The sequence below is a fragment of the Mobula birostris genome, chromosome 5, assembly GCF_030028105.1.
Source record: "Mobula birostris isolate sMobBir1 chromosome 5, sMobBir1.hap1, whole genome shotgun sequence".
NCBI lineage: Eukaryota > Metazoa > Chordata > Chondrichthyes > Myliobatiformes > Myliobatidae > Mobula > Mobula birostris.
Window position 1 is genome coordinate 85827142 of NC_092374.1, and position 14034 is coordinate 85841175.

The following is a 14034-nucleotide window of genomic DNA, read 5'->3' on the forward strand; positions in this document are numbered from 1 at the left end:
GAGAACTGATGACATTTCGTGCCAAAACCCTGCATCAGGACAGAGGGGAAAGAGATTGAATGAGGAAATGCAAGTTTCGACGTGAGGCATCGACAGCTCCCTTTCCTGCCTACAGATGTTGCCTGACCCTGGGAGTCCCTTCAGAAGACTGCTTGTTGTTCCAGCATCAGCAAGCTCTTATCTCTTTCAGTTTGTCTGACATGGTTTTTGCTTATTTATTTATTGAGATACAGCGCTGAATATGCCCTTCCAGCTACACCGCACAGCAACCCATTGATTTAACCCTAGCCTAATCATGGGATAGTTCACAATAGCCAATTAACCTACTAACCGGTACATCTTTGGACTGTGGGGGGAAACAGGAGCGCCCAGAGGAAACCCGTGCAGTCACGAAGAGAACATACAAACTCCTCACAGACAGCACCAGGAAAAATTTTCACTAAACACCAACATGCAAAACTTTTCCATTAATATTGTGCAGTTGTGATGAAGAACTCCGGCTAACTTTCCACAAGTTGCTCGACTTTGAAAAAGCACAAAACTCCAGAGACTGTTGTGTGTGAAAATCACAGATCCCAAGATACTCAAACCACCCTGTCTGGCACCAACAATCTTTTAATGGTCAAAAGTCACTTAGATCACATTTCTTCCCCAAATCCAGTGAGCAGCAGTTCTGTGGGCAAAAACGCCTTGTTAATGGAAGAGGTCAGAGGAGAATGGCCGGACTGGTTCAAGCTGACAGTAACTCAAAGAACCACACATTACAACAGTGGTGTGCAGAAGAACACCCCTGAACACACAACATGTTGAACCTTGAAGTGGATGGGCTACAGCAGCAGAAGACCACGAACATGCACTCAGTGGCCACTTCATTAGGTACAGAGTGTATACCAGCTGTAAGCAACTGAGGAAGGGGAGATGTTTGACGGCTGCTGGTTGAAAGAGATAGTGAATGGATGAGAACAGGGCTGGCACGTGGGATCTGTGCTGCGCCTCCTATGACTCAGTAAATGCACTGTGCAATCTCTACGGACTATAAAAAGATCGTAAATTACAGTCACGGTAAGCAAAAAAAATGACTGGTTCATGTGGCTTTTGCCTCTCAATCACAAGTCTGTGATGCAAGACTCAAGCAGATGACACTCCAGCGCAGCTTCATCTTGGACAAGTGATGGAAAAGAAAGCATCATCTTGGGAGCAGACGCAATGGAGAAAAAGGAACTGAGAAAAAGAAACAGCATTTTTTTTTACTACGTACCAGAGACAGGGTGGCAGGAGGTACAGCCAAGATAGCTGTGGGAATTGGTAGGTTTATAAAAGGTGTTGGTCGAGAGTTTGTCTCCAGAGATGGAGACAGTGAGAGATCGAGAAAGAGGAGGGAGGTGTCAGAAATGGACCAGGTGAATTTAACGGCAGGGTGGAAGTCGGAGGCAATGTGAAAGATGGAAGGAAGTCGGAAGTTGCCTCCCACCGACTGATATCCGCCAAAAGCAGAAGTTCCTGGTGGCCTAACATTTTAATTCTGATTCCTGTTCTGACATGTCAGTCCATGGCCTCCTCTTGTACCAAGATGAGGTCACCCCTCAGGGTGGGGGAGCAACACCAAACATTCCATCTGGATGGCCTCCAGCCCGATGGCGTGACTATCGATTTCTCCTGGTAAAAAACATTCCTCCCCTTCCTCTCTTCTTCTATTCCCTACTCTAGCCTCTAACCTCTTCTCACCTCCTTCTGGATCACCACCTTCTTCCCTTTCTCCTATGGTCCACTCTCCTCTCCTATCAGATTCCTTCTTCTCCAGCCCTTTAACCGTCCTCCTTCCCCTGACACTTCTTTATTCTGGCATCCACCCCCTTCCTTTCCAGTCCTGAAGCAGGGTCTTGGCCTGAAATGTCAAATGTTTGTTCATTTCCATGGATGTTGCCTGACCTGCCGAGTTCCTCCAGCATTTTGAGCGTGTTTAGTGTTGCTATTTACAGTCTACAACTGACCACAACCTTGAAGTATTTCACTGACTGTACAGCACTCTGGGCACATTAAGGTTCTAACAGTCCCCACATAAAAAATGCAAATCTCCTTCCATTACACTCACTTACCTAGCATGGAAAAAATGAAGTCCTTGGCTGTGTGCACTTCCAGCGCGCGCTGGTCATCGAAGTCCCTCAGCTCGTGTTTGCCAAACTCCTGGATCAGCTTGGTGATCTCCTCCATCCGAGCTCCCGAGTGGAAGTCCAGGTCGTTCAACGGCTTGGCGTACGACGGCTTGGCGTACGCCGGCTTGGCGTGTGGCACAGAGTCCCTGCCAGACAACAATGGCAGAGACGCCATTGTCAGATTGCGGCGGGCTAGAGACCGAAACCCAGGCAGAATTTCAAAAAAGGTTTCGAAAGGTTAAAAACAAATTGCAGTCAAATTTCGGAATTCATCTCATGAACCCGCCAACAGTACCAGGATGGGTTGAAGTGAATTCACTCTTTTCTAATTTTTTGGGATGTTTCACTGAGGAGTGAGGGATTTGCTTCTTAGTTGCCCAGGGGAACACAACTAGGGCGAATCAAAGTTCTTCATTACGAAGTCTGCAAGGACAAGACGAAGAGGTTAGAAATGTGAGCTCTAATTATAAATCCCACACTATTTATTATTTGGGATACAGCATGGAATAGACCCTTCTGGCCCTTTGAGCCACGGAACCCAGCAATCCCTCCCAGATTTAATCCCAGGACAATTTACATTGACCAATTAACCTACCAACCCGAACGTCTTTGGACTGTGGGAAGAAACCCATGCAGTCATGGGGTGAAACGTAGTAATTCCTTATAGGCAGTGTTCAGAATTGAACCCAGGTCACTGGTACTGTAATTTTGTATACCTCTATCAAATCTCTGCCCATTTTCCTACACTCCTGGGAATAAACTCCTAACTATTCAACCTTTTCTTATGACTGGTGTCGTCAAGTCCCAGCAACATCCTTGTCAATTTTTTTCATTATACATTCACGGGCGGTGGGTTGGAAATACATCTCTACCAGGGAGGTTTATGGTGCTCCTTTCCTCTGCTAGCCTGCAGGTCACCTTGGGCAAGTGTGGCACCTGCTCAGCCCCCCAATCAGGGTCACGTGAAGCCATGGAAGCAGGTGGTGGATGGTCGTGTGAGCAGCTGGTGCACATCACAAATAAGCAGACAATCTCTGAAGAGTATTGATAATGGCTGCCATCACCTGTCTCGTAAAGATACTGCCCCAAAGGCAGCAATATAGAAAAATCTCCCAAGAACCATTTAAACTGTCTACTCACATTGACCTGCACCAGGACCATAGCCTTCCATACCATCCATGTACAAATCAAATTTCTCATAAATGTTGAAATGAAGCTGACATGCAACGTTTACACTAGCAGCTTGTTCCACTCTCACAATCCTGTGAGTGAAAAAGTTGCCCCTCATGTTCCCCTTAAACTTTTCACCTTTTGCCCTTAACCCATGACCTCAAGTTGTAGTCCACCAGACCTCGATGGAAAAAGTCTGCTTGCATTTACCCTATCTTTATCCCTCATAATCTTATATACCTCTATCAAATCTCCTCTCAATCGTCTATGTTCTGAGGAATAAAGTTCTAACCTATTCAATCTTCCCTTATAACTCAGTCCCTCCAATCCCGGCAACATCCTTGTAATTTTTCTCTGCACTCTTTCAACCTTATTTACATTTTTCCTGCAGGTAGGTGACCAAAACTGCACACGATACTCCAAATCAGTCCTCACTAATGTCTTATACAACTTCAACATTACATCCCATCTCCTGTACTCAATACTTTGATCTACGAGGGCAATGAGACAAGCTGACACTGTCCAATACTGCTGAAAGTGTTCGACACTGTCAGGGGTGACAATTTTGCAGATGAATCATTAAACCAGAAGTCCATCCACCCACTCGGCAAGAAACCCTTTGATATTACACAAACAAGGAGGTTTCCACTGAGTAACAAGTTAATGCTGAAAACCAGGAGTGAAAAAGAAAGAGCTGGAAACACATAGGTCAGGGAGCATCAGTGGAAGGAGAAATAAGTGTTGTGTGAGTGGGGACAGAAGACTTTCACCACTGGTAAGTTAACTGCAGCACACTTCCACTGTTTACTGTTTCCACGGCACCCTCAGCCTGTGATGACCTGGAGAGCGAAAAGAGGCTGCGTGGTTTCCATGCGCTACTGGCGACGTGATGTTATCAGCTAAATGGCAGCTGGTGGGAGGGGCTGCAATGCTCCTTAGACGGGCCAATCGCCACCTCCCATGGGGGAAGCAGCCTTCAATGAGCAGGTAAGATTGACACTTCCTGGGAGTTAATATTAAAGGCTTTCAGTGTTTGAAGTCAACTGAAGCAATGCCTGGGCAGTCGAAATCCATTCCCAAGAAGAGCGCCAAGAAAACCTTACCCTTTTTGACTGCTGGTTTGGGCAAGAAACATAAGAGGCCGAGGAAGGACAGCTACTCCTTCTACATGGTGACGAAGCAGGCTCATCCTCACACTGTAATCTCCCCCAAGGCCATAAGCATCATGAACTGAGTCATGAACAATATTGTTGAGTGCATTTCCTGCCAGGCTTCCTGCCTGGCTCATTACAAGCTCCCAGGAGATCCAGACTGGCATGCGCCTGCTGGCTAAGTATGCCATTTCAGAAGAGAGAAAGGCAGTGACCCAAGTAGGCCAGCTGCAAGTGAAGCTCCACAATGTGACAACTGAAAACTTTACAACAAAAATTATTAATAATATATAGGTTAGGACTTTATTCTCTGGAGCCTCGGAAAACGAGGGGAGATTTGAGAGAAGTATACAAAAAATTTAAGAGTGTTTACATACGATAGATGCAAGCTTTTTCCACTGAGATTGGGTGAGACAATAACTACAGGTGATAGGTTTAGGACAAAAGAAGAAATATTTAAGGGGAACATGAGGGGGAACTTCTTTACTCAGAGGGTGATGCGAATATGGAAGGAGCTGCCAGCAAAAATGATGGATGCAGATTTGACTGCAACATTGAAGAGAAATTTGGATAAGTACAGTATATGGATGGGAGGGGTATGGAGCGCTATGGTCCGGGTGTAGGGTCAATGGGACTAGCCAGAATAATAGTTCTTCACAGACTAGATGGGTCAAAGAGCCTGTTTCCTTGCTGTAGTGCTCTTTGACTAAGGCAGGGGTCTCCAACCTTTATGACATGGTCCAATACTATTAATTAAGGGGTCCATGGACCCCAGGTTGGGAACCTCTGCTCTAAAGAGTGAACCAACATAGTATCCACTCAGTGGCCACTTCATTAGGTACAACTGCTCATTAACGCCATTATCTAATCGGCCAGTCACGTGGCAGTAACTCAATGTGTAAAAGCATGCTATCATGATCAAGAGGTCCAGTTGTTGTTCAGACCAAACATCAGAATGGGGAAGAAATATGATCTAAGTGATTTTGATTGTGGAGTGATTGTTGGTACCTGACGGAGTGGTTTGAGTATCTCAGAAACTGCTGATTTCCTGGGATTTCATGCTGACTCTGGAGTTAACAGAGAATGGTGCAAAAAACAAAAAAAACATCCAGTGAGCAACAGTTCTGTGGGCAACAATGCCTCATGCGGCTGTGCAAAAAACACAAAACATCCCGGTGAGTGGCAGTGCTGTGAGCAAAAATGATCAGACTGGTTTAAGCTGACAAGAAGGTGACAGTAACTCGAATAACCACGCGTTACAACAGTGGTGTGCAGAAGAGCACTATATTAGGGTTAGGGATCTCCAGACGCACAACACCCCGAACCTTAAGGTAGGTGAGCTACAGAAGGAGAAGACCATTGAGTGGCCACAGGAGGTACCTAGTAGAGTGGCCACTTAATGTATCAATGCAAGTACATTCTTTGAAACCACCCAATTCATGAATAAACTCTTCTCAGGCTTCTAGCCGGGTACGGGTATCAACTTTAACCAACGTTTCGATGACAAACTCTGCCATCTTCGTCAGGGATGATGCCTGGGCAAGGCTAGTCCAATGGTATTTATACTCCTGTCGTCTATCCCCGATTGGCTAGTCTTCATCCAATCAGGTCTCCACTGTCCCACCTTGTTTACAATCAAATTCCAGTTCTAGTTCTTATTTGGAGTGAGACCTTTGTCTTTGTTAAAAATTTTTTCCACAAAGGTCTCGCTCTAAGTAAGAAGTGAAATTCTTCACATACACCAGGAAAGCACTTGATCCTTTTTCACCCAATTCATGTTCCCTGATGCATTTCCATTAGTAATCAAATGTTTAAAAACACTAGCCTCTAACCTGGTGGCATACTTTTCCCAATAACTTAGGTCCTAATAACAGAAAATCCAACAAAAAGTAGTGGATACAGCCCAGTCGCCATCTTGCTGCTGTTCTTGTCCCACTTCCTGCGCCGTTCATCATTGTCATTGGACTGAGAATCCACTGCAGCAACTACAGGTAAAACACTGGTAACCATCGGTAACAGGCAACCCACGAGGGTCGCCACACATTCCATCGCCAAGGCGTGCCCACAACGCTCAGCAGAATGAGACAAGCAACCACAACAGCAACAGCTCCCTTCCTCCCTCCCACCCACAGACAGGCCTCCAGCGTCCAGTGGACTCAGGCTACGTCCACACTAGCCCAGATAATTTTGAAAACGCCAGTTTCGAGTAAAAACGACAGGCGTCCACACTAGGCGTTTTTCAAAATATCTCTATCCACACTAAAACAGATATTTGGGCGAATCTACTCCTACTGTGCATGCACAGACACATCTACAGAAAACAAGCGAAGAGGAAACATATACTATTTATGTTTCTGCAGCGGCGTTGTGCTATTTCCATAGAATAAAACTACAGTACCTACAGCAACAGCGAAATAAAGTTTTCAACAATGTCTCCGAGGAATACAAAGAAAACTTGGAAAATCAGACCGGACTTCTTCGTTCAGACAGACAATGAAGTCGAGCTGTTTCTGCGAGTTACAAACGACTACAAAGTCAGCAAAGCAGTGGAGATGTTTAACTCCAAACAAGCTATTAACGTAGACAATAAAGTAAACAACACACGCATGAAGCCAAGATCAACAAGGTCAACAATTACAAAATGTTAAATGGTCAACTCGACATAGACTATCAATCCCACATCAAATCCAAACCTATTAGGAGTAGAAGAGGGCACTCAACTCAATTTGAAATACTAACTACCAAGTCAGATGTGTACAGCAATTCATTTTCCCCCCGCACAATTAAAGCATGGAATAATCTTAATCCTAACACAGTCACTCAACCAAACCCAATTAAATTTAAGGCAGATTTTCTTCTTCAAAAATCTCCTTAAACCCACTCTCCGCCACCCCCAGTTTAAATTCCATGCGGAATATTTTGGAGGATCAAGAGCCAAGAACCTAGAGAGTGGAATCTTCTGCCGCCAGACCTGCACAGTATTTCTGACATTAATATTTTTAAAGGCAGACTCAATCAAATCAATTTAGGGGATCTAGTCAAAAAAGCTCACTTTACAATTTAACTCTCACGCCGTTCACACCAACCGCGCGTTATAACAGCGGTGGTCAGTCAGTGACAGAGCTGGCTTGGAGACCCCGGGGTACAGGACATCGAGGGTACGACCACCGCAGACTGGGAGACCGGAGGGTACGGGCAGAAGAACAGAGGATGCAAACAGAGAAACCGAGAGGACCAGCTTGAAAGCCACCTCCAGTTTAAATTCCATGCGAAATATTTTGGAGGATCAAGAACCAAGAGCAGCCGTCCGGCAGTGCTTGCGCAGCACCAAGCAGAAGCAGGAAAAGCATTGTTGTTGTGGTGTTGTCATGACAACATTTTTAAATCTCTCCGTTTACCCTGTCCACACTACAACACAAAACAACCGTTTTCAAGTTTACACACACTGGAGAGTGTTTTCCAAAATCTCCATTTTCGAGGGATGAAAACGCCGTTTCAATGTGGACGGAAGGTCAAAACGAAGAGAAAAGGCTTCGTTTTCAAAATTATCCGGCGTAGCGTGGACGTAGCCTCAGACTCATGGACCCATGTTTCAGCCATCGGGTCTCAGTTTCCAATCTCGCCGATTCAATATTGATTCCATGACCCCCTACCTCCTGCCCGCATGGACCTCTGATGCGAGGTCAATGGGAGTAACCAGTTTAAATGGTTCAGCATGTACTAGATGGGCCAAAGGGCCTGTTCCTGTGCTGTACTTTTCTATGACCTGCAGACAAAGGGGCACACCAGCCCTCAAGAAGAACATTTCTCTTTAAAGGGTCTCAGCCTGAAACACTGACTGTTTATTCTCCTCCAAAGATACCGCCCCACCTCCTGAGTTCCTCCAGCACTTTGAGTGTGTTGCCCTGGATTTCCAGCATCTGCAGAATCTCTTGTGTTTTGCTTTGTTATCTTGTCAGGCTCTACAGAGCTTTAAAAAGTTAGAACAACTGCAAGTGGATGTAGGATTTTCTTCCACACCTCCCAGTGAGTTTCCCATGGGATCTCCAGAAGGCAGTCAGAGGCCTCCAATCTCCGCCTCACTGCATTTCCCCTACCTAATCTATGACCTCCGTGTAGTCAAAAAAGCTTCCAGGTCGTGAGTAGTGTTGCCTAGTAACCCAGAGGTAGGGATGGGCATCGGCAACCTTGCAGGCACTGCTGGGTGTTAACAATATAAACAAGGTGAGAGACTGACTCATCCACTTCCCTCATCCACACACACTTCCTGTAATGGCCAGAGATTCAAGGGCAAAACACAAAATTAATCCCTGTGACATCACTGGGATCTGATACGTTACTACATTGATAATTGAAACCCTACAAAAGCTCGAATCACCAGAGGATTACGAACAATAGCACTCAATTCCCAAAACACTTTTCCCTTTTAATCTGAGAGGAATATTACCTCCCCCAATAATAACACAAACAATACTTTGACCACACAAATCGGATTAGTCAATGGATTTAGTGTTAGCTTATTCCTTTATAAAGCATTTAAAAACAAGAACTTCAAAATATGAGAGTTTGAGGAGATTTCACCAAAGGCACTCACAAATTTCTACAATTGTACAACGGTGAGCATTCTAACTGGCTGCATCACTGTCTGGTATGGGCTGGGGGACGGAGGCGGGGGGGGGGCCACTACACAGGATCGAAAGAAGCTGCAGAGTTGGAAACTCAGTCAGCTCCATCGGGTGCTAGCCTCCCCAGCATCCTGGACGGATCCAAGGTGCGGCACCTCAAAAAGGTGATGTACATCATGAAGAACCCTCATCACCCGTGCCCTCTTCTCATTGCTACCATCAGGATGGAGGTACAGGAGCCCGAAGGCGCACACTCAACGACTCAGGAACAGCTTCTTCCCTTCTTTATGTTTTATTCCTTGGAACGTTAAAAAAACCTGAGGTATACAGAACTATGAGGGGTACAGATAGGGTAAATGCAAGCAGGCTTTTTCCACAGAGATTGAGTGGGGCTACAACTAGAGGTCATGAGTTAAGGGTGAAAGGTGAAAAGTTTAAGGGGATCATTAGGAAGACTTCTTCGCTCAAGAGAGGTGCAAGAGCGTGCAAAGAACTGCCAGTGCAAGTGGTGCTTGATTTCAACATTGGAAGTTTGGATAGGTACATGGATACATATATCAGATTTCTGAATGGACATTGAACCCATAAACACTACCTCCTCACTACTTTTTGTACTACTATTTAATTTTCTTTCTATTTTATATAAACTTCTTACTGGAACGTACGGATTTTGTTATTCTGTATTGCATTGTACTGCCACTGCATAACAACAAATTCCACAACGTATGCCAGTGATATTAAACCTGATTCTGATTTTTATCAAAGAAGAGAAGAAAACTGCGGGCAGCACGATAGCATAACACTATTACATCACCAGCTATCACCAGTCGGGGTTCAATGTCTGCATCTGTCTGAAAGGACTTTGTACGTTCTCCCATGACTATGTGGGTTACCTCTGGGTGCTCCTGTTTCCTCCCACATTACAAAGACATACAGTTAGCATTAGTGAATTGTGGGCAAGCTGTGTTGGTGCTGGAAGCATGGTGACACTTTCAGGCCCACACAATCCTTGCTGATTTGATGCAAATGGTGCACTTGTCCGTGCCGAACCATTTTAACTGCCTCCTCCCACCGGTCTGCCCCAGGACCATAGCCCTACCGTCCATGTATCTATCCAAACTTCTCTTAAGCATTGAAATCGAGCTTGCATGCACCATTTGTGCTGGCAGCTTGTTCCACACTCTCACCACTCTCTGAGTGAAGAAATTTCCCTTCATGCTCTTCTTAAACATTTCATTATTCGCCCTTAACCCATGACCTCTGGTTGTAGTCCAATCCAACCTCAGAGGAAAAAGCCTACCCTATCTACACCCCTCATAATTTTGTATACCTCTATCAAATCTTTCTATCTTCTATGTTCTGAGGAATAAAGTTCTAATCTATTCAACTCAGGTCCTCCAGACCAGAAACATCTTTGTAAATTTTCCCTGCATTCTACCAACCTTGCTTACATCTTTCCTGCAGGTAGGTAACCAAAACTGCAGACGATGATACTCCAAATTAGACCTCTTATACAACTTCAATGTAACATCCCATCCTCTCTACTCAATACATTGATTTATAAAGGGCAATGTGTCAAAAGCTTTCTTTACAATCCTATCTACCTGTAATGCCACTTTCAACAAATTACGGACCTGTATTCCCATTCAACGAATTATGAACCCGTATTTATGATATGATTAAGAACAAAGGAAGCATTAGATTAATTAACAAAAGGTTGAGCTCGTGTTCTTATGCCATTATGGTGACAGCACAATAATTAATAATAAAAACTGAGCAATCAATTGCAAATTAGTTCAACACCGACATGGGATGTTGTCATCAGAAGTAAATCACTCTAACAGTCCCACAAAAACTTTACCAAAACTACCTCCTTACGACTGGGACCGTCAGCCCACAGCCTCTACCTCACTGTTGAAGTCTGTTGCACTGTGGAAGTCACCAGTTTCCTCAGAAAACTCTGCACTCATCAGAATCTATTTCTCAGATTACTCAAGAGTTGCAACATATACACATCAGCAAATAGAAAAAGCTCATTTAAGAATTACGGCTGATAAGTAAATGACCAGAAAATCTCAACCTCCAGCTAGAATCTTCCCGCACAAGTGGTATTAAGTTCAAAGTAAGAGTTATTTTAGTACCTACATGTCACAACCCCGAGATTCTTTTCCTAAGGGCATACTCAGCAATCTATAGAATAGTAACTGTAAACAGGATCAATGCAAGAGAAAGAGCACAGAAGACAACAAACTGTGCAAATGCAAATATTAATAAATAGCAATAAAACAAGAGGATGAAATAAAAAGATAAAGAGTCCTTAAAGTGAGATTGCTGGTCACCTATCTCAATAGTTGAGTGTAGTTATCCTCCCCTGTTCAAGAGCCTGATGTTTGAGGGGTAGGAACTGTTTTTGAACCCGGTGGTGCGAGTCCCGAGACTCCTGTACCTTCTACCTGATGGTAGCAGTGAGAAGAGCCACAGCCAGGGTGGTGGGGGCCTCTGATGATGGATGGTGTTTTCCTACGACAGCGTTTCACGTAGATGTGCTCAGTGGTTGGGAGGGGTGTACCCGTGATGTACTGGGCTGAACCAATGAGACATACGGTACTGTGCAAAACTTTTAGATAGGGAGTCCAAGACTTTTGCATAGTACCGTAGTAATTTTATGTATTTCACTGTACTGCTGCCACCAAAAAAAAACAAAATTCATGACATATGTGAGTGATGATAAACCTGATTCTGATATGGGTCTCTATTGTGGACTGGGAGTGGGAAGAGGGCAGCGAGAGGGGAATCATGGTTGGGAAAAAGGGAAGGGAGAGAGGAGAGAGCAGGAAGCACCAGAGAGGCATTCTATAATGATCAATAAATCAATTGTTTGGAATCAAATGACCTTGCCTGGTGTCTCAGGGCTGGGTGTGTCTGCACCCACGTCACTGATGTGTTGAAATGATCTGAATGAGTGGTACGCATTTCACCACATATGCCAGTGATATTAAACCTGATTCTGAACTACAGGTCCTGCTGCAAGGTTTTGAACTGAATTATCGATGATTTTCTCCTTCCCTCAAATGCTGCTGAACCCACAAGTTCTCCTCAGCAGGCTGTTTGCCGCTGGAAAACATAGATCAAGATTCACCAAACTGTCCCAACTTTGCCTGATCACAGTGGGGGTGACCGCTGAACAATCAATGACAAACCAGCACACCGCTACTCTAGAGACACAGAGACAGACCAGGAGAAAAGCTTACGGGAAGGAGAACTCAGTGTGTCAGGCAGCATCGGTGGCAGGAAATGGAGAGTCCACAGTGTCGCTCGAGACATTTCATCTAGGCTCATCTACTGTACTTGGGGGAAAGATTTTGAAGGAGGGGCACACTGACACCAGCATTGTGGAGCAGGCCAACATGAACAAGATCTCTACCACAATAAAGCTACACCAACTCCAATGGATAGGTCATGTCACCTGGATGTCTAATTCTCTTCTATCCAAACAGATCCTTTACTCTCAGATGAAGAAGGTCTGTGAACCCCTGGTGGGCAAAGAACACGTTTTAAAGATAACTTCAAAATCAGCCTGAAGAAATTTAACCTTACACCTAAAAACTAGGAAGACATTGCACCCAATAGGTACACCTGGAGGAGATCTGTTCAAGAGGGAGCCGCGCTACACGTGGACCCCCTCTGCTGCCCTGCAGGGAATAAGCAGCCGCTGCAAAAGGAGACTGAACAACCAACACACCCAACCACCCGAGGACCCACTAACAGAACATCATGCTCGACTTGAGTGATGGCACTGCCGCGACCTGGGGGAAAAAAGAGAGTCTTGTATTTACATAGTACCCTCAAGACCACCCTCAAAGCACTTTACAACCAACCTGTTGAAGTGAACTTTGAATTATGGGTGCCTTCCCAGAAGTGCAGACAGGAGTTAAAAGCTGAGCACTGTCGCAGTAGCAATTTAAACAAACCAGCAACACCCCACCCCACACATTATGATCTTTTCTTTGTTGTGGTGCAGCTCTCCCACCCCATACATGTACCAGATCACTACCACCGCAATATGGCATCAGCAGCACGCAATATCTTTGAAAGAATGCAAGTGCACACATGCGTGTGTGTGTGTGTGCATGTGCACCTGTATCTGTATGCATATGCCTACGCATCTGTGCATGCGTATGTATAGGTATGTGCATATATAAGAATGTGTGTATATACTGTATATATAAAACTGCATATGTGTAAAAACATATAAATACGAATGTGTGAATATGCATACATGTGTGCGCATATTCGTCCATGCCTGTGTGTGGATGCATGTGAGCATACACATACATATATACGTGCATTATGTACATGCATGTTTATGTTATGCAGTTGTGTATTCATAAGTATGTGTGCACATAGGTATGTTGTGTTTACGTATACATTGTGCGTACATATATACATGCATGCGTGTATTAAGTGTGCATATATACACATATGTACGTTGTCTGAATGAGATTCCTCTCGCAGTCGAATTACCTGCTCTGGTTGTACTTGTGGGGTGGCTATCTGGCCAAAGGAATCCAGCAACAGGAGGAGGAATGCGCTGAACTGGAGACCGAGACAGGGAAAAGAATCGCGGGAAGGGAGGGAGGGAGGGAGGATACGAGGGGCGAGGACGCACCCAGTGGCCCTCACCTCACCTCACCTCACTACACCACACCCAACCCTCCCACCCAGGACAATGGCCAAGCACACACCTGTTTCCAGCCTCAGCCTTCCGCCTCCTCGCACTCTTATACACCTCAAGAAACACACACACACACAGCTCCCCTTCTTCCTCCTGGTCCTACCCCCGATCGGAGCCCGGACATCCAAATGTGAACACCGCCAACGCCTCCTGCCTTTCCCAGGCCCCAGGGTCTAAATTCCACAGGTCCCGATTTCCAT

General features: G+C 45.1%; 1 protein-coding gene across 3 annotated transcripts in view; it reads right to left on the reverse strand.

Annotated features, from left to right (window-relative positions):
• Positions 1–14034, reverse strand: part of LOC140197830 (nucleotidyltransferase MB21D2-like) — a 56505-nt gene extending 42471 nt beyond the window's left edge. Inside the window, exons 1-2 of one of the 3 annotated variants that reach the window (XM_072258308.1) lie at positions 13938–14034; positions 2097–2576 (exon numbers count right to left, since the gene is read on the reverse strand). In XM_072258308.1, the coding sequence (XP_072114409.1) occupies positions 2097–2328 (232 nt within the window). In that variant the 5' untranslated portion in view covers positions 2329–2576; positions 13938–14034. Of the gene's footprint in view, positions 1–2096; positions 2577–13623; positions 13818–13844 lie in introns of those variants that run through there. The other 2 variants (XM_072258306.1, XM_072258307.1) reach the window with 2 other exon arrangements.